At 30.4% G+C, this 25218-nt stretch overlaps 12 protein-coding genes across 12 annotated transcripts; 8 read left to right on the top strand and 4 right to left on the bottom strand.

Annotated features, from left to right (window-relative positions):
* Window positions 1-57: 57 nt before the first annotated feature.
* On the bottom strand, window positions 58-874 carry FG386_003042 (uncharacterized protein; the record flags this gene model as incomplete). The annotated part of the gene is made up of 2 exons (XM_067342270.1): window positions 58-520; window positions 579-874. The coding sequence occupies 2 exons, from the start codon at window positions 872-874 to the stop codon at window positions 58-60; spliced, it is 759 nt and encodes a 252-aa protein (XP_067198931.1).
* A 227-nt stretch (window positions 875-1101) lies between these two features.
* Window positions 1102-1892, bottom strand: FG386_003041 (uncharacterized protein; the record flags this gene model as incomplete). The annotated part of the gene is made up of 2 exons (XM_067342269.1): window positions 1102-1770; window positions 1887-1892. The coding sequence occupies 2 exons, from the start codon at window positions 1890-1892 to the stop codon at window positions 1102-1104; spliced, it is 675 nt and encodes a 224-aa protein (XP_067198930.1).
* Window positions 1893-1935: 43 nt separating this feature from the next.
* Window positions 1936-2682, top strand: FG386_003040 (uncharacterized protein; the record flags this gene model as incomplete). The annotated part of the gene is made up of 1 exon (XM_067342268.1): window positions 1936-2682. The coding sequence occupies one exon, from the start codon at window positions 1936-1938 to the stop codon at window positions 2680-2682; it is 747 nt and encodes a 248-aa protein (XP_067198929.1).
* Window positions 2683-3021: 339 nt separating this feature from the next.
* FG386_003039 (uncharacterized protein) lies at window positions 3022-4317 on the top strand (the record flags this gene model as incomplete). The annotated part of the gene is made up of 1 exon (XM_067342267.1): window positions 3022-4317. One exon carries the CDS (start codon window positions 3022-3024, stop codon window positions 4315-4317), a length of 1296 nt encoding a protein of 431 aa, XP_067198928.1.
* A 31-nt stretch (window positions 4318-4348) lies between these two features.
* On the bottom strand, window positions 4349-5302 carry FG386_003037 (uncharacterized protein; the record flags this gene model as incomplete). Its single annotated transcript, XM_067342265.1, has 1 exon — window positions 4349-5302. One exon carries the CDS (start codon window positions 5300-5302, stop codon window positions 4349-4351), a length of 954 nt encoding a protein of 317 aa, XP_067198926.1.
* Window positions 5303-5550: 248 nt separating this feature from the next.
* Window positions 5551-11751, top strand: FG386_003036 (myosin fused to 3 IQ motifs (that interact with calmodulin) and Rcc1 domain; the record flags this gene model as incomplete). Its single annotated transcript, XM_067342264.1, has 1 exon — window positions 5551-11751. One exon carries the CDS (start codon window positions 5551-5553, stop codon window positions 11749-11751), a length of 6201 nt encoding a protein of 2066 aa, XP_067198925.1.
* Window positions 11752-12287: 536 nt separating this feature from the next.
* FG386_003035 (nucleolar protein NOP5/NOP58-like pre-mRNA splicinig factor prp31) lies at window positions 12288-13688 on the top strand (the record flags this gene model as incomplete). Its single annotated transcript, XM_067342263.1, has 1 exon — window positions 12288-13688. One exon carries the CDS (start codon window positions 12288-12290, stop codon window positions 13686-13688), a length of 1401 nt encoding a protein of 466 aa, XP_067198924.1.
* A 118-nt stretch (window positions 13689-13806) lies between these two features.
* On the bottom strand, window positions 13807-14646 carry FG386_003034 (uncharacterized protein; the record flags this gene model as incomplete). Its single annotated transcript, XM_067342262.1, has 1 exon — window positions 13807-14646. One exon carries the CDS (start codon window positions 14644-14646, stop codon window positions 13807-13809), a length of 840 nt encoding a protein of 279 aa, XP_067198923.1.
* A 1483-nt stretch (window positions 14647-16129) lies between these two features.
* Window positions 16130-16900, top strand: FG386_003033 (ribosomal protein S2; the record flags this gene model as incomplete). Its single annotated transcript, XM_067342261.1, has 1 exon — window positions 16130-16900. One exon carries the CDS (start codon window positions 16130-16132, stop codon window positions 16898-16900), a length of 771 nt encoding a protein of 256 aa, XP_067198922.1.
* A 578-nt stretch (window positions 16901-17478) lies between these two features.
* On the top strand, window positions 17479-22698 carry FG386_003032 (ion transport protein; the record flags this gene model as incomplete). The annotated part of the gene is made up of 1 exon (XM_067342260.1): window positions 17479-22698. The coding sequence occupies one exon, from the start codon at window positions 17479-17481 to the stop codon at window positions 22696-22698; it is 5220 nt and encodes a 1739-aa protein (XP_067198921.1).
* Window positions 22699-22891: 193 nt separating this feature from the next.
* Window positions 22892-24128, top strand: FG386_003031 (uncharacterized protein; the record flags this gene model as incomplete). The annotated part of the gene is made up of 4 exons (XM_067342259.1): window positions 22892-22920; window positions 22989-23594; window positions 23660-23852; window positions 23901-24128. 4 exons carry the CDS (start codon window positions 22892-22894, stop codon window positions 24126-24128), a joined length of 1056 nt encoding a protein of 351 aa, XP_067198920.1.
* A 406-nt stretch (window positions 24129-24534) lies between these two features.
* On the top strand, window positions 24535-25062 carry FG386_003030 (uncharacterized protein; the record flags this gene model as incomplete). The annotated part of the gene is made up of 1 exon (XM_067342258.1): window positions 24535-25062. One exon carries the CDS (start codon window positions 24535-24537, stop codon window positions 25060-25062), a length of 528 nt encoding a protein of 175 aa, XP_067198919.1.
* Between the last annotated feature and the right edge of the window lie 156 nt (window positions 25063-25218).

The following is a 25218-nucleotide window of genomic DNA, read 5'->3' as shown; positions in this document are numbered from 1 at the left end:
AGGAAATTTTTATTAAATACGCCTGATTAGCCTAATTAAGTGTCTGAAATAATTAATCTAATCTCTTTCTGCAATGATAGTTAAATAGTTATCAATTTCATTGACAGTCAAAAGTCTGAATTCCGGATTATCTTTTGTGACAACCCCAACTTCAATATCTTCTGCCTTAAATTCGACCCCAAGAAAAGTCTTTAGACAACTTATTCCTGCAGAAACAACTTCTTCTTGAGTCTTTAAAGATTCATTTTTAACCACCTTTTCCAAAGCGTTGTTACCCTCTCTCTCCTTGGTACCTACTGCACATGCTCTGTAAGATGCGAAGTATCCTGCAGGATCAATTTTGAAGATAGAAGGGCCATCTTCATCGTCTATAGAAATAAACATTCCAGATGCTCCTAGCAATCTCATGGATGCGTGTTGTGTATATAGTTGGTTTACATCAGCAATCTTATGTGACAAATATGAAACTGGAATTTCAACACCATTATCAAATGCATACTTTCCTGCAATTTCACGACATCTATATCGAATTGTTTTGAAATTTAATTTAATTGAAATTAATTTTTATATCAACTTACTTTGTGATTAGAGATTTACAATCCGGTGTTAATCCCAACATTACTGCACCGATATGCTTCCTAACTCTGTATAACGAAGTAACATATGATTGATCCAATAGTTTATCTTGTTGCCCTTGTTGGTTTGGAACCTTTTTCTCACAAACGATGCAAACTGAATCATCACCCTTGATTGCAATTGCAGTAATATTTGAGTTTTTAACTGCTCTAAAGGTATACTCTATCTGGTAAAGTTTTCCTTCTGGAGAGAAGATAGTAATGTGGCGATCATGGAGTGATTGAGATGACCTAGACATTCTATACAACAGTAAATTTGATTTAAAATAAGAACAAAGAGATTATGTAAATAAATTGTATTTATGGAATTGCCTACCCCTCTATAAATCGCGCAATTATTATTCTATGAATTACAAGCGGCCCCAGATAACATTTCTTTAAAGTTTAAATTAAAGCAATGTGAATACAAAATAAAAGAAACACTGTATTTATATGTTTAATATCTTTACCTTCTCTAAGTTATAAACTAGTCTCCTATCTCAATGATCTCTAAAACATCATCCTTAGATTCTAAATCTAAGCAATCTCTGATTCCAGCAGGTTCTGTATCTACGTTTTCTTCAGCTCCACTTCTTACTTTTTGTTTGATAAATTTTCCACCACATGTACTCTTGTGCTGGGCCCACCAAAAATCGTTCCTATTCGGCTCTCTATTAACTGAACGTCTGATGAAACCATAGTGTGGTGGTTTGTTCCTGCATACGCCATTGCAACGCCAAACGTATTTTCTATAATAATTCACTTCTTCATGAAAACTGTGATATATTGTAATGTTTAAACCAGTTAAAGCATTTATCCTGTTCATGTGGTAGCAAAACTCTGGTCCGTGAGATGTCCGATCTCGGTTATTTAAAGTAACGAAGAGATATGCATGTATAAGTTCATGAAGTATTGTTTCACGTAACTCTTTTACTGTTCTGTATTTGAGAATTGGTTCTGAGAGACTAACTACACACCTCCCACCTGGTTCGTATGTACATCTACCAGCACAAAGGGTCATTCTTTTACTCCATTTGATTACAACAGATCCAAGAGAGCCATAAAAGTATAAGTCATTATATTGTAATAAAACATCGTGAATGTCCGGAAATTCCTCAAACTCTTCCTCTCTATTCAATTCTTCAATTCCCACTATCTTTGAAACATTTAAATGAAACGAAGTTACGCGCCAACAACAGCTGGTGTCGAATACTATTTTTGTAATTATTCAATACTGGAAGAGTAAATTAATAAATTAAGAACTTATTAAACATTCATACTTACTTTGTGTTTCAGTGAGTGTGATATTAGTTTATTATTAATGCAGTGTTGCAAGCAAAGGAACATATATTTGATTACCTACGGTGTAATTTCTACTTTTTTGTGGCTGCTCACATTAATATACACAATCAGTGGACTTTGCAAAGGTAAATATGACTCAGAATTGCCACCCACACATATGATTATACTTAGATTCTCTCAGAGTTTTGCAGCTTTAGATATTTTAAATTCATTGGTCGGTTTGGTTAAGTCGCGAACATTTCCAACGTTGATACAGGTTTCTTCAAGACTTCATATTGTGTGGATAGTATTCTACTTGTCTCCACTTAATTCAAAACAAGTAACGACAGTTTACTCTTATATAATGATTATATCCTGGTGTATATCTGAATTGATAAGATATCCATACTACGTTGTCGGACAACTTTCCCTTATATTACCATCAATAAGAATGCCTCTTTTTCTAAAGTGGCTTAGATATAGCGGTTTTGCCATTTTATACCCTATAGGAATAATTGGAGAGGTTGTAATTTGTTCACATTTTATATCTGACATATATAAAAATTCAAGTTCAATGGATGTTCCATATAAAAAGTTGAGGCATTTTCCATCTGAAATGCCCAATTCTTTGAATTTTGAGGTGAATTTGGCGTTTGTGTATATATTTATTTTACTTTTATATATTCCTGGCTCAATATTTATGTATTCATACATGATCAAACAGAGAAAGAAGTCGTTAACAAATTTGTGGAAGGTAGAAAGTGAACAAAATTTAAAAGCTGAATAAGAGGATGTTTTATTTAATACAAAAACTAAACTAAAATAAACTATAAATAAAAAGGAATTAGTGCTTCTTGAAATCGATTTTTATAATTAAACAATATTTTTATTAGTAATAATTATGAATGTATCTAAATACATAGTTTAAACATGTTCTTAATTATTCATTTTTTATTTGAAATTCCACACAAAAAAGTTAAAAAATTTACAAGGATTTTTTTTGTATTAAATGTGGAAATTTTATTGTTCTGCACATTAAGTAATACCACTATGTCTAATTTTATTTATATCAAGGTTTTAAATAATTGAAGTAGATGTAAAGCATCAATGTTTGGACTTACTAGAAATGGTCCAGGAATTTGACTCTGCAGCTATTCCTAGTTCTTTGAGTGTTGACTTCACCATTTCAAAATGCAAAAGAAAGCTTTTAAACCTGCATAAATTTGTGAGATCTTATTATAGAGATAAATATCAGAGATCTTTAAACAGCAATTTGTCATATATGTCAAAAAACAACCCAATTATGACTCAAAGTGTGGGATTTCATAATGCTTATAGATCCAGAAAAGACAAAGCGCACGAATATTTAGAAAATTACTTTTCTGATTCAAGGAATAATTATTTCACAGAAATAAACTCGGAAATATGCTCAGAAAGTTCGATAAGTTACGATAATTCTTTTGTCAACAAAATGATCGAGAAATATAGACACTCAGTTGGATTTAATATGAAAGATCCTTCCAGAAACGTTTCTATACCAGATAGAAACGAATTTAACTATGGCAATAATTGTTCCAATTCAATGAAAAGTAATGAAAATTTATTAACAGGCTTAAAGAATTCTAAAATTGTCGCAAAAAAAGATGATGAAGATATGAATAGTCAGACATACTTGCCTAAAATAAATAATGATTCAATATCCAGAGAGCCTATTTGGAAACAAAATCATTATGTTTCACCAGGAAGAACTCTTGTAAATCATTTTGACTTGGAAACCAGAGAAATTGTTGAAAATATAGAAAGGAAAATAGAAAAATTGGAAGATATAGTTCAGGACTGCAGTGATCGAATTTGTCATTTAAGTGTTATTACAAATAACAGTGAAAGTGAACATATTTATATGAAACATTATAAGAGACTAGAATCAAAGATTATTTCTATGGCAATGTTCCCACCGCGCGGAATACATGATTACGAGAGTTCTTTTGATTCTTATTATTGTACTTTTGGAGAAATCGATGCACTCAAAGAACTTATATCAGTAAATACTGAGTTCCATAACTCAAGTAATTCATTATATATTAAACGGGTTGGCAAAATGTATTGTTACTTTGCAAGAAGAAGGTTTATCAATTTTGTCAGGTACTCACCAAATAATGTAAATTCTCTTCTGAAACTGAAGCTTCTTTTTTTCATGGGAGAACCAGAAATACTATTAGCTAATACATTTGGACAGTACCCTATAGAGGTCAAACAGAATTATGACTTTTGTGGATGGAATGCTACAAATAAATTAAAAAATATCGCAAGGTTTCTCATTTGTTTAGTAGCCATTGAAACAGATTATAATAATGAACTTGGAATCTACCCTATTAAAGACATGAGGCAAGTGCTTCCAATTTATATAATTGATAATAGTTAAAGACAGTAGTTTATTTGCATTTATAAGTATTCTAGTTTACTGCCTTTTTTCGCAGAATTTCGTAAAATCCAACCATGACTTCATCCAACATAAAATGATTTGATCCAACAAACATTGGAATCCCAAGTGCGTCTGCCTTGATTGGATCTATTTTCCGAATTACAATTTGATACGGAGTAAAGGAAAGTATTTCCTCCCTTAGACTTCTAGTTTCTATTGAAAACCCCAAAAGGTCAGTGCCCTCCTTCACATATTTTAAGTAGTTTTCCTGGTTTTTAATCATCTCAATTAGATATTTTCTTGCTTGTTGCATGTATTCACTGCATGACTCAACCAAATAATGAGCTATATTATCACAAAGCTTTTCTAACTTATCTATCATTATAATGAAACCATTTGACATTTCCGAAAACTCCAGAGGCCATAAAAATTTTATTACTTCAATTGAAAATTTTTTCATCACTGGGTCCAAAACTTCGTTTGGAATAAATTTTATGTGATAGTTATATGCATTTATTTTTGAAATTGAATGAGATACAACTGAAATAACTGGGCTTTTAGACATATCTGCCCTGTAATTTGCGCACATAGGTTTTAAGTGTTCTTCATATATCTTTAATTCATTGTCAGAACCTTTAACTGTTAAAAAGCTCTTATATACCGAATTAATTAGTTCACCTTTCTTCGCTAGGGCTCCAATTTCTTTGCTGTAATGCAGTAGCAAGCCCTCTTCTCCTTTATCGATATTATTAACTAGATTGATAAAAGAATTGGCAATAACACTCATAATCATATTATAAAATGGAAGATCGTGGTCTCTCCAACGTATTTCTTCATATAAAAAGTAAAATATTCCAGGTTTCTGTGCATACCCATTTACTGTTATTCCGCCAGATGGGGATCTGGAATCAAGCACTTTGCAAGAGCAATACCAAAAACATATAAATATTATCAATATGCTATTAGTTAGTTTAGAAAACAACATATCCTTGAATAGAAATTCATTAAGATAAATATTTATTCAGATTCTTAATTTTTTTTGTCAGCATCTCCCCATTATTGCTTACTGGCGGGCAACATTGTCCTGTGGTGACTTGCATGTAAGTGGACAGCGCCAATATAGAAATAGTGCAGATTTTATAATAGCTTTGACATAATCTAAAAAAAAGTAAAAGAAATAAATAACTGATAAAAAATATAAGTCACTTTATAACTTTTACAAATTAATATAAAATGGATGAAAATAAACTTCAAAATAATGTTAATAATGAAACATTGATATCTAAAAAAAATATCATTTCAAAAGAGCAGAGAGAGTCAATAATACCATTTGGAATACCAGTTTGGGTTCACAATAAGAAAGGAGAAAATATTGATTTTCAAAGGGGATATCTGAGAGATGCAAATCTTGGTGAAAATGTTATGGTTGAATTTAAATCAAATAAAACACAAAATGTTGTAAAGATAAAAAGCTATTCGAAGGATAAAATTGGTTTGATTATAGACAAACCAGTAAATAGCCCTGATTTATCTTTAATGGATGTATGCACTCCTCATGGTATCTCTCATGTGCTTGGTGAAAGATGTTCAGTTGGCCTTTGCTATACATTTAGTGGAAATGTCCTAATTTTCATTCTTCCAAGAGCAGAAAGAATTCCGAGGTTAATGGAGTCATATAATAGTTTAGAAATACAAAGATACTGGACAGAGATGAAAACCAAATTTGAGCCACACATTTTTACAATCGCCAGGAGGTCTCTAATAAGCTGGAGTGAAAAGCACTTGGACCAGGTAATAATTATCATGGGTAATAAAAACACAGGTAAATGTTTCAATTTACATATGTTAATTCGTTTTTTGGCAAGAAATCTTAGTTTATACAAACATTTAAAGAGTTCTTACGTTATTTCAGAAAAATTGGGATCATGCGTTCATTTAATAAGGAGCTTAACCCAAACACCAGGTGAATCAATGGAGGGAGGAGGCAAATTCTATAATTATGGGAGAAGCTACTCTGGACAAATATGGAGAATATTTATTGCTAGAGAAGGATGCTTCTTGGGATTACATATATATCTGTGGTCCTTAAATGTGACACCTTTGACCTGCTTTTTAAGAGAGAATGAAGGATTTTTTTCCATTTTTTATCAATTAGCTCACGGTATGATTTTGGACAAGAATAATTCATTAATACAATCAATGAAACTGACTAAATCAGAAATAATGATTTATTTAGCTCAATTATCTCCTAAACTGGATATAAATTACATAGATCACTTGAGAGGGTTTAAAATGTCGATTGGATCGCTAAACTCACTTGGGTTAAACGACATTCAGAAAGTGGAGTTTTTTAAAATAGTTATGAGTGTAGTTATAATTGACGCATACACATCTTTACTGTTAAATTCAAAAGAAAGTGATATAATAGATGCAAAAGTTGTTTTTATACCTCTGATATCAAAATTGTTAGGCTTAGAAATGGGCGAATTGGAGCAAACTATGAAAACGTCTTTTGAATACATACAATTAGGAGTTTCTATTTATTGTAGACTTATTGATTGGATATCCAGTATTTTTAATGAAAATCTCCGTCCATTAGAGTTATCTGTGTCTAATTATGAATCTTATATCATTATACATGGTCCAGGTTTTAATGACCAGGGGTATTCCCTTTCAAACTTATTACAAAATTACTCGGAGGAAATGATAAAAACAAATTACGTTGATAAGGTGTTTCAATCTGAAAAGAGTAATCTTGAATCAGAAGGTTTAGAATTGTTTCCATTGAATTATCCTGATATGGGTAAGATTATCAGTGTAATTGACGAAAAAGAAAAAGGAATATTAAGTTTATTAAGGATAACTTCAAAAAGGCAAAAAAGAGTAGAAGACTTTATTTCTGAAATAAAAAAAGACAGTGGAGAATTGTCTTCTTTTCACAGGGCAACGCCATGTGATGAGTTTGGAAGAATTGATTTAGAGCCTTCTAGACCAATTTATTCTAAATTATTGGAAACTTATCCGAACAATGAAACTTTGATAGTTAATGAGGATTACTTGATACGTGGCGAGTCTATGTTTACACATTATCCATTTGATTTATTACAAAAAAGAAGGAATGAAATATGTAAATCTCATCATAATTATTGTTCGGATAGGATAAGAAAATATAGAAAAATAAAGGCAAAACAAATAAATCGTGCAGACTCAAAAGGAGTAGATTTGTTTTTGAATGTTATTGACGATCTAGAGTTGAATGATGAAGATTTTGTGTTAAATTCCAGTGTAATGATTGAAGAAAATGATGTTATAGATCTCCCAGAGTATTCACAAACTGAAATCGCAATTAATCATTCATTTGGAAAATGTAGATACAATATTTTTGGTATGGCAGAAGAAGATTGTTTAAATCAAGTTCCTACAAAAGTTGAAGAACTTCTAAAAAAGTCAAAAAATACTCTTATTCGTATATTTTGGACTAAATTATTGGAAACTGATGAGAAGTATAAATTTGATAAACAGAGTAACAAAACGACCAATCAAAAGAAAAAAACAAAAATATTAATTGATGAAGAACCTGATATTGTACATTTCGAGTTGTTTTGGAATAGAGTTGAAGATTTTGTTGATTTATCTTGGATGAGAACAAGTGCAATACCTGGCTCTCCATCAATGTCACAAATAGCAGTAAAAACATCTTCTTTATTAAACAAAAGCTTGAAAAACTCAAATATGTTTTTCACTATTTGTGCCAGTAGTTTTTATGATGATAGAGATACACAAGAAGAAATATGTGAAGACAAAATAATAAAAGATTTATCAATGTATAATATATCTTCTCAAGTTCTACTTCAGCAATATGGTTTCACAGTTAAAATTCCACTGAAAGTATTTTTAATCAAATTTAGTGAAATATATATTCCTAGAATCCACAAAAAAGGTATATTAGAAAAACTAATGTCACAAGATAATGTTGGAGATTCAGTAAGGACACTATTACATGGTTTAGAAGTCCCTGAAGTTGAATATTTAATAGGAAGGCAAAATTTGTTTATTCGAAATAAAATGATTTTAGTTCTTGAAAGAAGAAGGGAGGAATACTTAAAAAAGATTTTACCTGCAACAATTGTTCTTCAAAATGCTTGGAGAACTTTAAAGCCGAGACTTTTTGTTACAAACTTGCGTATGATGAGCGTAAGAATACAATCTTTGATAAGAATGAGATCAGTGTCATTAATATGGAAAAAAATCTTACCATTTCGCCAATTAATATGCGGATTAGCACTTTTATTACATTTAGCAATACCGTGGGTTAAAACTTCTACAATATTTGACAAATTAGAAGAACTAGCTCAACAACGTGAAGATGAACGTAGATTTTTTCGCAATTGCGCAGCAACTTCAATTCAAGCCTGGTGGAGAGGAGAAATGGTACGCAGAAGGGTTGTATTGTACCGTTATAATGAATTTAGAGAGTTTTCAATAGAAGTAATTCAGTCAGCATGGAGAACGTTAAAATCTCAAGCATCTTTAGTTGAAAAATTAGCATTTACAAAAACCCCAAATTATAAAGCAGTAAAAATCCAAGCAGTATTTAGGGGTTGGTTAGTCAGAAAAAAGACATGTAAGTTATTTATGTTAAAGAGATGTCTATTATCATTGAAAAGAAAGTCAATAATAAGGATTGGAATAACAAAACATATTGAATATAGGGGTACATTAAGAAGGAGTCATGTATTTAGGGAACAAATAAGAGCACATAGAGAAGTAGTAAACAAGGCAATAGTAATACAAAGAGTATTTCGTATGGCTTTGTGTAGGAGACAATATACTAAATTATGTTATTCCGCTCAAGTAATTCAATGTAGAGCATATACTTGTTTGGAAGTTTACAGATACTATAAGGCAATAAAATCAATAACATTATTACAACAATGGTGGAGATTTAATTACATATTGAGAAAAAAATCTTCTTCTGGTGATTCATTATTGAAAACAATCAACAACTTTCATATTCAAAGAAAGGTACCAAAGGATCCAATTAAAAAATCAGTAGAAATGAATAATCTATTAATAAGAGAAATGAAACAGTTTGATATGATGAGATATCCGTTATTAAGTATGCAAGGATTATTCCAACCATTAGCAAAAATAGTTGAAAGCAATACAGTATTTTTGAACCCAATTGACCTAAACATAATCAAGGATGTTGGTGATTTTTATCCAAGTACATGGGGAAGAGGGTTTGTGACTTTATGTAGGAGATTATGTAGTGGAATTTTTGAGATAGCACCAACAAAACAATTTCCGCCTTTAAAAATACTTCAATTTTCATTAGGTCAAAGACATACATTAGTTTTGTTAGCAGAGCGTATATTATCGGGACAAGGGGATGATGCAATAGACTTGGATTCATTCGACCAAGATTACGAGTCAAATAAACATTCAAAAAATGCAGCGAACAATGGTGGTGCATTATTAGGTCAAACGTCAGGAAAATTATTAAATTTCGAATATAGAAACCATGTATACTCTTGGGGTGTTAATGACCAAGGTCAATTGGGTTTGCCTATATTGGATTTGGTGTCATCAAAAATTAAGGAGCCAGTTAAATTTATTGATTATGAATATAGATATGTAAAAAGTGGGAATACAGGTAAACTGATGCGCTATTTAATTAAACAAATTGATTATACAAAGAGAATAAGATGGGTTGGATGTGGTTCTGATTATTCAATGGCAATAACATTTGATGGTAAACTATTTACTTGGGGTGATAATACTTATGGTCAATGTGGTCACGGCCATAATTATACATACATACCAAGCCCAAAAATAATAGAACCACTCAAAGAAGAACAAGTTTACATGGCATCTGCAGGTGCAAGACATTGCGGCGTTGTCACACAAAATGGAACAGTATTCATGTGGGGTGCAGGAACGCATTTATGTTTAGAAGATCATAGATTTAAATCTCTATATGGGCATTTAGAGGATTATGACATGACTTCAAAAATTTCAAATTTTTATGAGCCATTTATTGTAGAATTACCAACAATAGAAAGTTTAAATAATAACATGAGTAATAATGAAAATAATGGAACAAATAGTAATTATCAAAATTTAAAATCAAATAAAAATGGTGGAATTAGGCATATTCTATGTGGTAATGGCTTTAATATGGTATGCACAAACCACCTATTTATTTGGGGTAGAAATGATAAAGGACAAATAGGTATGAATGTAAAGGGGCACGTGTTAAAACCAACAGTGCTACAACTACCAACTGTTGACTTACTAAAATTAGAATATTCGGAAGAACTAAAAAAACAGGTTAGAAGAAGAAGTTTATACGCATTAATATCAGGTAATAAAATAACAATATCATCAATAAGTGCAGGCTTGGATTTCGTGTGTGCAACAATAGAAGACGGTGTTAATGTGATGTATATATGGGGAAATTTTAAGGTTTATGAAAAAACTGGTGGAAATACATCTTCATTTAAAACTATAGGATATAGCAAACTGAATTTAAAATCCCAGAATACGTCAACTATTTCTAACAAAGCAATAAAATGTCCTACAATAATTAGACACAGTATATGGGAAAATAAAATATTGACACAAGTAGCCTGTACTGTAAATTCAGTTGCTGTTATAACAGATGATAGCGAATTATACGGCTTTGAAATATTATTATTAAATAAAACTGAAGAAGGAAAATCGCAAAACATATCTATAAAATCAGGTGAGGCATTAAATGATGATAAAACAAGTAACTGGGTAGGCCTTAAAACAGTTAAAAAGAAACAAAAAGATAAAATAGATAAAAAAATAACATGTTTACCAGAAAGTTGTAAAGATTTGGATATATTACAAATACCTGAAAAACATAAGAATCAATTAAATGATCTGTTCTACTTTGAACCTAATTTGTATCAATATAGATGCGCTCCAAATACTAAAAAGGCAGGATTGTTAACTGAGGAAGTATTATCAAGTGTAAGTTCTACAATGAGTTTGGTTTGGGTAAAACACAGAAGAAAGACATATGTATCACAACTTAAAGAAAAATCATCGATGAATAACAATAATAAAGATTTAGATATGAATCTAAAAGAAAGTATTGAATTTGAAAGAAAGGGTTCTAAGCTGAATATTGGAAATTCAATAGGAAATGATTTACTATTTTCAAACAGTGAGGATATTAACTCTATTCAAAAATCTAATGGTAAAAATACATCTATAAATGGGAATAAGGTATTACATCGTATACAACCAAAAAGTTATATACCATCATACTTGTTTCATGATCCACAACGAGTATTGGGGAATGGATACGGAAATGATAGCGTTTTTGTTGAATTACTTAGGAGAATAAAAAATAACAAGAATAAAAAGCAGATTGACGACAAATATATAGATAATAGTTGAAATTTATGTTGAAGTTTATATATCAACAATGTAGATTAAATAAAGAAAGGAGGAAATTTTTTCAAAAAAAAAAGAAAAAAGAACCTAGAAGTATCTTAATAACTACAAAATTTACACTTTTAAGAACGAATTAATATAAAATCAAGGGTAAATTATATTATAAAGTAAGAAAAAAGAATTAAAAAATTAAACATTTAAGATAACATTATAATATTATATAATAATTGCTTAATTAAAACATTAAATATTTATTTTAAGTTTTTTTTTTCATTTTAAAAGGCATGCTTTGTAGAAATTTACAGAGCATAAACAATACCGCTAATATAAAAAATAAATATGGCGCCCCGAGACACGTAATTGCTCGTCATTATATGACAGGTTGGTACTTGGGAGGACAAGGAGTTTAAAGAGGATCTAAAGGAAAAAAAGAAACTTGAATAGATAAGAAAGTTAACTAGACTACCTCTAATATATTACTGACTTAAAATTATATAGGCGAATACAAGTTTATTGAGTTTTTATTTTTAATTTAGAAAATGTTGGTACTTCTAGAAACACCGGCAGGGTATGGCTTGTTCAGAGTGACAAACTCAAAAATACTTAGTATGGAGACTGATGAAATAGCAGATTACTTTCAAAGCCCTGATAAAGTCAATGAGTCGATATCTCTTGAGTCTTTTTTAAGATTTAAGGACACAAAATCTGCACTTGCAGAAACAACAGCTTTAGTTGAATCAAAATTAAGCAAAGGTCTATCAAAATTTATTAAGAAAAATATAACAAATCCTGCTGTTGAGTCTTTGGCAGTTGCAGATAAGGTTTTAGGTGGTCTCATTAAACAAAAATATGATATAGATGTTGTTTATAATCCAAAAACACAGGAAATAATTAGGGGTATTAGAAATCAGGTGACAGATTTACTTACAGGAATAACTGAGAAAGATATGAAAACAATGGCACTGTCATTATCTCACTCCTTGGGAAGATTTAAATTAAAATTCAGTCCTGAGAAGATAGATACCATGATTATTCAGGCTGTAGCATTATTAGATGACCTAGACCGTGAATTAAATAATTATGCTATGAGGCTTAGAGAATGGTATGGATGGCACTTTCCCGAGCTTGGTAAAATAATATCAGACAAGGATGTGTATGCTAATTGTATTAAGGTCATAGGATTTAGACATAATACTAGGGAGTCAAATTTACAGGTACCTCCTTGTAATATTCCAAGTGAAATTGAAGCAGAAATTAAACAAGCAGCAGAAATTTCAATGGGTACGGATATAACTGAGGAAGATTTAAAAAATATTTTAGAATTGTGTGACAGAGTTCTAGAACTTTCAAATTACAGAGAATCCTTGTCTACTTATTTAAAAACTAGAATGTCAACTATTGCTCCGAATCTTACATATATGGTTGGAGAATTAATAGGTGCGCGTTTAATTTCCCATGCAGGAAGTTTGATGAATTTGGCCAAACATCCTTCAAGTACTGTGCAGATTCTTGGAGCTGAAAAAGCATTGTTTAGAGCTCTAAAAACGAAGAAGAGCACCCCAAAATATGGTCTTATATATCATGCGGCAGTTGTAGGACAATCTGCACCAAAGTTAAAAGGCAAAATTAGCAGAATATTGGCAGCAAAGTTATCTTTATGTGTACGTGTTGACGCTTTGAATGATAAGAGTGAGCCCACAGTTGCAATTAGCAATAAGGAATACGTTGAAAGAAGGTTGGAAGAGTTAAGTAATCAATTGAATTCTGGACGTCTTTCTGCAGCTGGAAGTAATAGAAAACCACAAACTCCTTCATATAGTCCTGTTAAAGCCCAAGCAATTGGATCATATGACTCATCTTCTGATTTTGTTGGAAATAAAAGGAAATCATCTGGAAACAGAAACGAGAGTGATTCTCCTGAGAAAAAGGTAAAATACTGAATAAGTTTATGTACATTTTAATTAGTTTTTGTTATTATATAAATAATATTTAAATTACTATACCTTTGATTCTTTAATTCATTTTTGAATAAATTCTAAACCTTTCCTAGTGAGGATCCTAATTGAACTTTTCACCCTTATTAACTGTAAATTTAAATGTTTCTGGGGCTTGAAATATGACAATGATAGTACTACCGAGACTAAATAGCCCTATTTCTTCACCTTTTTCGTATATTCCTTTGTTTTTTTGACCACAAAAGTTGGTGTACTCTTTAGTTACCTGTTTCGTTGTTCTGTTTATTAAGTAATTGGGCTTAACGCTATTCTCATTAGTTTTTAATTTTGGGATACAAGACAATTTTATGTCAGATACCCCGTGAGCAGCCACAGCAACAATATACATTTTTCCATATTCCCAATTCGAGTTAATTACAACTCTCTCATTTAGAGAAAATAAGTTGTTTAGTCTAGATGCAATACCTTTAAATACTGGAAAACATTCTCCGGAAACATGTCTAATTAAATTTATTTTTATTTTACTTGGAGTGTGGAACCTGTGGTAATCTTTGGGACTTAAGTATATAATTGAATAGTACAAATTTGAATTTTCAATCAATGATTCAAAGTTTTCTTGTAGAAGTTCAGAAATTAAAAATGTAGAACCTTTCAACTGTATGCATTTGTTTGATAATATTCTTCCAAATTCAATTATTTTACCCTCACATGGAGAAGAACTAGATTTATAATCATCTATTTCGTGTATTTTAATTTCTGAGGGTTTAATAGCCCTTGTGAATAACTCACCAATGGAATTATAAGATTCGAGTGGTTTTGTAAATCTTTTCTCAAAATAATCAATTTTCCCTTGTACCGATGTCCTAATTCCAGAATTTTCAGCTAGATAGTTGTTAATTATAAACCCATAAAGTATTCTCCTAATTCCAATAGGTATATTCATATTAAATAGTTTACCTATACATCTTGACTTGTTCTTCCGAACAAAGACTTAAGAAGAAATATCTATTGAATTCACAGAAGTCAATATCAACTAGAATATTTAATAATTAGAAAATTACCTTCTTATAATCTGAAATGTATTTCTCTTCCCTGTCAGAAACCAACAATTCATTCATGAATGAATTCTCAAAATATTTGTATACTAAAAAAGTCGTGCCAATAGATAAAATAGTTTTACTTTTGAGTGTAACTAACATTTAAACAAAAATTAATTCAAAAAATATCCCATTAAACTTAAAATTTAGTTTTGACTTGCTTTCTAAATAAATTTCAGTAATTTGTGTTGTCATTGAATCAATTTTTTTATATACATGTTTTTTAAATGTTTATTTATTAGTTCTTTCAAGCGCCTTCTAATTATTTGAATTTGAAAAATATTGTTATTGTTTTTTTATATCTTTAATGTTTTATTTACATCAGTATGCCCGACTTGGTCAACATTTTTAATTTTGATTTTCAATGTTTACCAATAAATGTATCTATTCTAATGACCTATTTTGGAGAGGGTTTTTTCATTTTTACATAATTTAGAGACAGGAGCATTATTCACTTTGAATTTCTCTATACTAGTTCGCCATTATTTTTTTATATGAAATGTTAAATCGGTCTCGCATTTACAAAATAATTTTGCAGTCTTTCTTTTAATAACTTTCCACTTTCAGCTCTTGTAGATATATGTAACAGCTAATCATTACATGCTTTTTTCTTTGTGAGTGGCAAGGCCACCAACCTAAATTTTAGTCCATATGCAGCAAAGCACAAACTCAACTGTTAACTGAGTGTGCATATTGTGCAGCAATAACCAAAGGTCAAAATAAGCTCAATGTACAAGATCCTAATTCTATTTAGTCTACATGGTAAATCTGGGTGGAAAGCAAATTAAACAAATACTGTTAAGTCCGCATAAATATAGTATCTATAAAAACCAAAAAGAGACGTCTCTCCTGAACTCTAGCTCTAGTGTGAAAAATAATTAAAAGGAAAAGTTTATCTTATCAAATTGACGTTATTTATTTTTAATAATAAGAAAGCAACCTTATGAATTACTAAAAAAACAATAAGGTAAAAGCTTAGATATTCATGCATGTATTTTCAGCTATGACATTATTCATAAAACAAATATAAAGGAAATAAACCATAAAGAATAAAATCATTCCATAAATGTTGAATAAACCTACATATTGATAACTAAATCTTTTAATAGGAGGTAGCGCCATTTTCTCGAGACGTCAATAATTAGAAATGGAGACGGAGACGGACAAAATTGTCTTGCGGTACTTGTAAATAAGAAAATAATAAAAGTTTTGTTGGAGGCGTATAAATTTTTGAAAAAATACGAAAATCAGTCGTTGCTCAACGGTTTTTACAATTTTGGATTGTATATAGTGTTATAACAGGAAGTTTAGATAATAGCTCTTTTAAGGATGCCACCAGCAGAAACACGTAAATTAGAAGACATCGCAAAGATGATCGTATGCAAGACTCATATAGGAACAAAGAATGTAGAAGACAAGATGGTTCCATATGTTTATAAAAGAACTCATGAAGGAATATTCTTAATAAATCTTGCTAAGACATGGGAGAAAATTCAAATAGCAGCAAGAATAATTGCTACCATTGACAACATGGCAGATGTGGTCGTTGTTTCTCAAAGACCATATGGTTCAAGACCAGCATTGAAGTTTTCTCAGCATACTGGTGCTCATGCAATGGTTGGTCGTTTTACTCCAGGTACACTGACTAACCAAATTACTCAGAAGTTCATGGAGCCACGCCTATTGATTGTTACAGATCCACGTGTGGACTCTCAGGCTGTTATTGAAAGTTCCTATGCAAATATTCCAGTAATCGCACTATGCGATACTGATTCTCCCCTACAATACGTTGATATCGCAATACCATGCAACAACAAAGGTAAGGAGTCAATTGCATTGATTTACTATTTATTAGCTCGCGAAGTCAACTTCCTACGTGGCAAGACAGACAAGTGGGACATCATGGTCGATGTGTTCTTCTGGAGAGACCCAGAAGAGTACGACAACTCTGCCGTTGCTGGAGATATGGAGATCAACGATGGAATGGGATTAGATATCGAAGGAACTGCTGTAGATAGTGCTGCTGCTGCCAACGACTGGAATGGTGTTACAGGAAATTGGGGTGGTTCTGCAGCAGATGAATGGAGAAATGCTCCATAGTAGTTTTCATCTTTATGTGAGATTTTAGTATTTTTACCTTGTCACAGATAGTAATTACAAATATTTAAAACTGATGTATCTTCTTTTTAATCAACAGTTTTTAGTTTTACTCTAGATATTCAAAACCGATGATCTGGACATTGACATTTAGTTCTATTTCTGCTCGTTTTAATACATCCGAGTCACAACTGCACTGTTTATCTTACTTGAACACTATGATGTTTCAAAACATTTGTTTAGTTGGTTTGTTCTTTCAAAAGGAGAATATCCTTAATTGTTTGCGTACTTCCATCTCATACTGGTGATCCATTGCATTGTGCGACGCTTTATGTAGATTAACTCATTATAAAGGCCACGCTTTTGGCGGTAATTTCACTTCTGATCTGTGAATTATATTTGGCAGTCTTGAAGTCTCTAAGGACAAAATGTGGCTAAACAAAGCCCCTTTAAATGGCGCCCAATAATTACAACAATATTAAATACCTTTTGCATGTAAATGTTAAACGACATAAATAATATTAAAAAAATATTATTGTGAGTTAAAGGATATTTAATATTGTAAAGTTAATGAATAAAGGATGATTTTTTACCGTTCCTGGTTATCTATTCCAATCCTAATAATTTACGGAGCATCATTGATTGTATGCCATTTTTTCTTGTTTTATAATCCAAAATATTTAATAACGTTAGCGCTGGCTATTGGAATCTTTTTATGTACAGTACTGCTTGTGATATTGATAAAGATACTGATATACCCTTTAGAGACATTCAGGGGAATAAAGAGATATATTTTTGGTGTTAGAAGAAAGTTAATAAAAAGAAGGTTGGCTAAATTGAGCTTACAAAAGGATATTGAAGTGAAAAAGATACAATTGGAAGAATTTCTTGGTAATTTAGAGGGATGCGAAAAATTGGAGAAAAAGGAAAATAACGCACTTCTTTTTAATAACTTCAACATAGAATTCACCTTAGATTCTGAAAGAAGATATGGAAGTAATAATGATGAGAACAATCATGGGCAAAGTAATATGACATCAAAAATTTTGTTAAATTATGCAGATCCGAGTACAAATGTATTAGCAAATGTAAATTCATTTGTGTCTTCAAATTCAAACAATAATAAAATATCTGATAAAATAGCGAGTATAACAAGCATGAGAAACAATAGCTTGAGTACAAGAAGAAGTATCACTCTTAATTTAAAAGAATTAGAACAAGTTAAAATGAGCAAAGTTTTTAATTTAAAATACATCTCTAATATTCCTGAAGAAAATATTGTAAATAGCCGAAAGTTGGATTTACTTAGAAGCAAAATATTGCATATTTATGATCGTTATTTTCTTAGAGGTTTGAATGCATTTTTCTCAAAAGATTTCGTCCGAGTTTCTGTATTTCTAATTAATCTTGCATGGGCATTTTTATGGATAGTGGATACATGTTACCTAACTAGAGGGTCATACGAAGAACCTTGGAAAATAATGAGTGGAATTGAAACATTGTTGCTTTTTGACGAATCATTTCTTTGGATAGCAGATTTAACTTTATTTTACAAAGTTTTGCTTGAAATATCAAGATTAAGTAGGGGTATAAATAGAATAATGGCAATAAAACATCTTATCACTTCATCAATGTTTGTCTCTCTATTTGAGGTTTTAACAACATCACCGTTTTTGTTAATAATGAAATATTTAATAGGAACTGGGCCAATTACAACGTTATTTGTATTTGGATTTCTTAGGTTTTTCAGGCTATTGAATCCTATTCAAATGATATTCACTGTCTTCTATTGGTCAACTGAGGTGATGAGGACATGCATAACTATAATTTGGACAATTATTTGCGTTGTTTTGGGTTTTTCTGGAGCAATGATGATAATAGAATCCCCTAGACAAAACTTCAAAAATCTGTTTGATTTTGTTTACTATACAATCATTACAATCTCTACAGTAGGATATGGAGACTATTCACCTACCTACTTCGTCTCAAGACTTATTTGTATTGTACTAATTATATTCACAATAATATATGTTCCCAATCAAATAAGCAAACTTTTTCAATTGGCTCAAATACCTCCAGAAACTATTGGGGCATGCAATATTGGAGTTTATAATGAAACTGTATTTGAAAAAGAACACATTCATACGAAATTAGTATTAGTAATAGGAGCACCATCTGTTAAGCATCTTTCATATTTATTAATGGAACTCAACCAACTTAATTCTAATATAGATTTAATTAAAAAATTCAATGGCACTTCAGGAAATATTATTAGATATCAACCAATAGTCATGGTTCTAACTACAGTCGATCCAAGAGAATATTCTGAACTCGTAAAAGACTCTCAGATTTCTTTAAACACACAACTATTCGTAAAAAAAATTAAAAATTTTGAAAACCTAAAAGAAGATATCGAAAGTATCAGAGGATTTATAACTGCCATATACTTTTGGAGTGATGCAATTAATGCCCAAGTCTTATATTCAACTGATATCTCACCAAATGATAACTTCAATGAGAAAAATGTTAATTACAATGATATGGAAATAAAAAAAAGTTCTAAAGTTGTAACTTATGAAAATTTACTTGATTTGGAAAGGAATACCATGATGGATTGGTATTCAGTCAGGAAGTTTTTAAGTTTAGATTATTATGAATATTTATTTAGAACAAGGCAAAATGAATCTGTATTTATGTCAGAAAAGCTACTATTTAGAAAATATGGAAAATCAAATTCGGATAAATTTCAAATGGATATTTCAACTAATTATTCTATTGACTCTGTTGTTGTATTCAATGGTGAAGATTCAGATTTTAAGCTAGATAATGCTCTTAGAGACGATCACTTTTATGATTTATATGGAATTCAAGATGTAAACACAAGCAGAAGGACGGTTTTGTTCAATAATCCGATACTAAAAGCACCAAGTAAACCTGAAGAAATAAGCAGTTATTTGTTTTACTTGTCTAAGATGTCAAACACAAACCACCATAATGAGATGGACAGGATGAGAAATATAATTAGGGATAGAATAAATTTTGAGCGAAAAATACAAAAGAACAATAAAAATGGAGATTTTCAGAATAATATTAATCAAGCAAAGTTCAAAAACAGTTATAAATCTGTTTATATAGCGGAAGTGAGATCAAGATTACTGGCAAAGACGTCTCTATGCCCCGGATTTTCAACCCTTTTGACAAATTTATTCAATACCATTAAAATAGAAGACAGTATAACAGAAAAATCTGTGTACTATTCGATTAAAGGTATATTAGATGAATATGGACACAATAAATTATATCAACAAGTAAATAACAATTTTTACGGAAATATTTACAAGAACTCGAATAACTCTGGAAATAATGTTAGCGACGTTAATGAAACAGAGACAATTGATATAGACATGTCTGATTTAGAAAATGGAATTTTAAACGGATTTTCTGAAGTAAATACAACTAAAGACAATGATTTACTGACAGATGTCGTTTCGAAGGCAAGCTTGTTTACAAAAGACTATATAAAAGGAACCTTTTGTGAATTACTAGAAATACCGTTACCAGAATACATGAATAACATGCAATTCCTGCAAATAACATCATTTTTATACGATTTATATTCTATAATTTGTATTGGAATAACAGTAGATGTAAAAGAGGAACCAAATAGCGAGCTTCAAATAAACCAGGATGGGTATGAGAATAACGATTATGATGAGGATAATGTTGAAAATGATTTGTTTAATTTCATAATTACATCAGATGATGAAAGTTGTGGTAGAAGTGAAACTCCTAGAAATTACAGTAGTTCCGGAGGAAAATCTAGTGAATTGGAGGATACTAGAAATGAAACGAACAAAAACGGAACTAGTGAAATATTAAGTTTTAAAAAATTGAGAATATTTGCAAATAAATTAAAAGTGAACAAGCCAAATACAAATGGTGGTGATACCAGTATATGTCTTAAAAATACTGAAAAATTACAAGTAGGTACTACTAGAAGAAAAATACTAAACCCATCAGATTATATAATTGGAAACAAATGGAAATATGGGGACTTTATAATAGGAAAAGATAGTGATGTAAAGCTGTTGATAATATCGAATTCAAAAGAAAAAATATTCTCTTTTATTCATGAAAGAGAAAAGATAAAAGATAAATTAAAAAATTACCAACAAATAAATAATTTACAAGTAAAACAATCACTAAATTACATAAAACTTTGTTTACAGGGAAAAACACAATTAATTAATAATAAGCTAATAATACCTTCCTGGAAAGTAGATACACCAATTACTCCTAGAATAAGAAAATCAACAAGTTTTAGAAACATACAAGTTAGAGGTTTACCACCATCACCAGTACACAGGGAATTAAAATATTCAAAAATTTCTCATATTGAAAAACTAGAAATGTTTTGTCCTTCAAAGATAGAAGGATATATCCACGGTACAACGTTTATTTTACTGGTTTGTGAATGGCCAGAATCTATTCAGGAGTTTTTAAACGGAATTATATTGAATAGATCAATTCCAGTAGGGTGGGACTATTATAGATATAATAGATATTTTAAAACAACTGTTCCAATCTCAAGCCAGTCATTAATTTTATCAACTATAATAGTATTTTTATCAAAAAATGATGATGATAAATATTTTAATAAAGCAATAGTACCACCAGGGTGCATCGGAATACATATTAATGGAAATTCATCTAACGATGAAGATTTAATAAGATCGGGGTTATTTTATGCCCATTCAATAGTTGTTTGTTCATCGAATTCAATTAATAGCGATTCAAAGGTCGTAACTACGTGTTGGAGAATTCATTCACTAATTAACATGAAAATACAAGCAGAGATAGTTCTCTTGAGGAAGAAAGGGGTAAATAACAATAATCAATCAAGTTACATTTCAAAATTGCAAAATAAGAACAAGAACAATATAAAAAATAACGAATCAGAATTAAAGAATAGAGAATTGAAATTGTTCGATGCAAAATGGAACATGTGGCAATGGAAAATAACGGCAAATTTGGCTCAACTAACAAAAAAATGGTTATTTGAAGGAGGTCACCTTCCTCCGTGTTTCTTTCCAGCAATAATTGCAGATATTAGATTTGAGGACTCCCTACCACTACTTGATAATACTTCCTGGATATCATCTAGCAAATGGGACTTTTCTACCTGTCCTACAGTCATATCAGGGAGAGTATTAACTACAGATATGATTATACCTGTTATATTTAGGAGCATAAGGATAAATCCTATTTTGGCAACTTCCGATTCTATAAAGCCACTTTTGGGATATAATGAAAGGTATAATTTTTTCAATAGTCCAATGACTTTTGATAATCAAATTAGAAATAATATTTCAAATTTTAATTTACAAAGGTTTTATTCTGCTTCAAGTAACTCTTCTCCAGAAGATGATTTCGTCCCAGACTACACCGAGTGGGGAGCATTAGAACTCATCACAATTCCAGAAAGGTTTTATGGCTGTAATTTCTCCACTCTTTTCAGAGAAATGCTTAGAATAAGCGGAATAATAACTATTGCAGTAGTTCACACACTTACGGACAACTGTGAGATTCCAAATCCACATTTCCAAGAATTTAGTTCATATAACGGATTTCAGATAATAAACGAGAATAACAGCATAAATTATGTGAAAAACCATTTAAATCAGATTTCACCTAAGTTCAATCTCAATAACAGGATTTTATTGCTTTCACCAAACCCTAAATACATTATTTCGAAGTCAGACTTAATATATATAGTTACTCCAGTAACCAAAATTTTCTAATTAGACTTATAATATAGGATTTAGTGAGTCATATGTTTTACTATATAATTCTATCTTGATTTGTTATAGTTCTAATCATTTATTATTTTGCATGAATATGAACCATTGGCGGGGTAATTGTGGTACGCGAATTATATATACCTATAAAAAGAATCCAAAAGAGTAAAGTGGGTTTACGGTTTATTTGTTTTAGATGACAGAAAGTCTAGAAAAGTCTTTACGGTAAGTTATTTAATATTAAACACATTTTTTATTCTACAGCTTTTTTTTAATTTTGAAACTTAATCTAGTGAAATATGTAATTATTCTGCACCGGGAACTGTTTTCGGAACGTTAGAAAAATGTTTGGATATGTTTAGTGATTTTGAAAAAGGGAAGAATTTTGTTGAAGAACTGGCGATGGACCATTTAGAAAAGTTCTCTATGTTGATTCCAATAACAAATCTAGACCAAAATATGAATTTAACATTTTGGAGTATAGCAAGCAAATATGGAAGAATTGATGATGGAAATGATTCTAAAAGTAGGGATGAAAAATTATTTAAATATATTGATCCTTTTTTGGGTGTAAATTTTATTTTAAAAGCAAGTATATTGGAGGTCATAGATATTGAGAAATTAAACGAGATCAAGGATTCAAGATTATCATCATTCAGGAAAGAACTTGAAAATATGTTTTTAGACAAACACCTTCTATATTACAAGAACAATGAGATCTTTAAACATGAAGTTGGAAATGATCGTGATTTTGAAAGTCTAGATTTAATTGATTTCAATACTCCAATTAGGAGAACAATAATATATGATTCTGAATTACTTCCAAAAATAAGTAACAATAACAATGAGACTTTGTTAGTTATTCGTTCTTCTGCTTCTTTAAAATTGCCTTCGAAAAAGTAAGTTCATTTAAAGGCTAAAATGACAAAATTTTATTTTTACCTTTTTTATACTTTAAATACAGAACAGGGGCTTGGAATTCCGAGTGGAGGTTTGAGTTTACACATGAAAAAGAAAACGAAGAATTGTTATGGTTAGGAAAAGTACATATACATTGTTATTGTTCAGAAGGTGGAAATTCTCATTTTGTGCATGCAAAGAATGATATTAAGATTAACATTGTCTCTAAAAGTCATACTAGGGATCAACTAATAAATGTAAGTTCTAATTTATATCATAAAGGTTAAAAATTAACCAAATAATAGAATCCTTTATTATTTGCAAAAGAATCGTCCAAACTTATTTCCAACTGTGAAAGGAAAATTCAACAAGAACTAAATGAACAGCTAATTGAATTTAAAAATAAACGAATTAGAAAATTAAGACGTTTATTGCCTATAAATCCTGCGAAATTTAATTGGGAGGAGTTCTGTACTTCAATAAAAGAACCATTGAATGAAACAATTATTAAAAGCATAAATATAAGCAACTAAACTTGTAGCTTTAATAAGTTCTACAATATTATAGCGCCCTTGTGCTAATATTTAATACAGGTATTTGAATGAGAAGTTACTTCGTAATTGAGAAAAAAAAGGGAAAAACTAAATACAATAAAAACATACTTTTCACTTTGAAGTATTTATTTAGAAACAAAAAAGATATTTCTTAATTTGTTTCACAAGATTGCCACTTAATTATAAATTTCAGCTGATTATTCTCAGCTTTTGGATAAAGTCTGCACTTTGTTTGCCTGATTCCAAGGGAGTTTTGAAAGCTTTATGGAAGATATTAAGTATATATTTATACTTATGCATTTTATAGGCTTTGCTTTTATATAACTTTTATCGTATTATTGGAAATATTCTATGTGTTAATAATTTGTTTATTTTTTTAACTATAATGGATGTTCATGAAAGTTCAGTTTCTTTTCCTTCTCCATTTTCTAAAAAGGAAGAACAAAATAATGAGTTTGAAAATATAGAGTTTCAAAGTAAAGGTGCTAGTAATAATGATTTAAACTCTAATGTGAATATTAGGGGTATTGAGGAAAATAATATAAATGACAACGTAAAGCGTCGTTTTCCTCCTAATCAATTTTTAAAGTTTTCAACTCTTATTCTTGTCCCTGGAAGGCCTAGGAAATGGAGAAGGGTTCAGAGGAGAGCAGGAAAAAATGAGGGAGCCTGGCTATATAAATGGGAGTTCATTCCAGAGTCAGTAGACAGCATTTTCATGGAGAATCTGGATTTGATGGCGAGGGGAGTAGTTGGTCCAAGAAGAACGGGAAGGACGACAAGGGCTGTCTCTTTTCATATGAGAGAAGCAGTTTTGGGCTCAGGTAATATGTACGAATTAGAAAATAATTATGATCAGTATGGGTCTAATATTGCTCCTCAAAATATAATCGATTCAAAAGTGACTACTTAGAAATACTAAATTTAATAATTTTAAACATTTTTACATATATTCATAATAATAACTGCAATGTTTGCTGCTATAATTAGTTTTTAATCCCTGTATCTTTCCGTTTTCTAAGAAACATTTAAAATTGAAATACCGTTTCCAATTTCAGTGTATTCCTCT

The sequence above is a fragment of the Cryptosporidium ryanae genome (assembly GCF_009792415.1).
Source record: "Cryptosporidium ryanae isolate 45019 chromosome Unknown contig_60, whole genome shotgun sequence".
Lineage (NCBI taxonomy): Eukaryota > Apicomplexa > Conoidasida > Eucoccidiorida > Cryptosporidiidae > Cryptosporidium > Cryptosporidium ryanae.
This window is presented reverse-complemented; position numbering and strand designations above follow the sequence as displayed.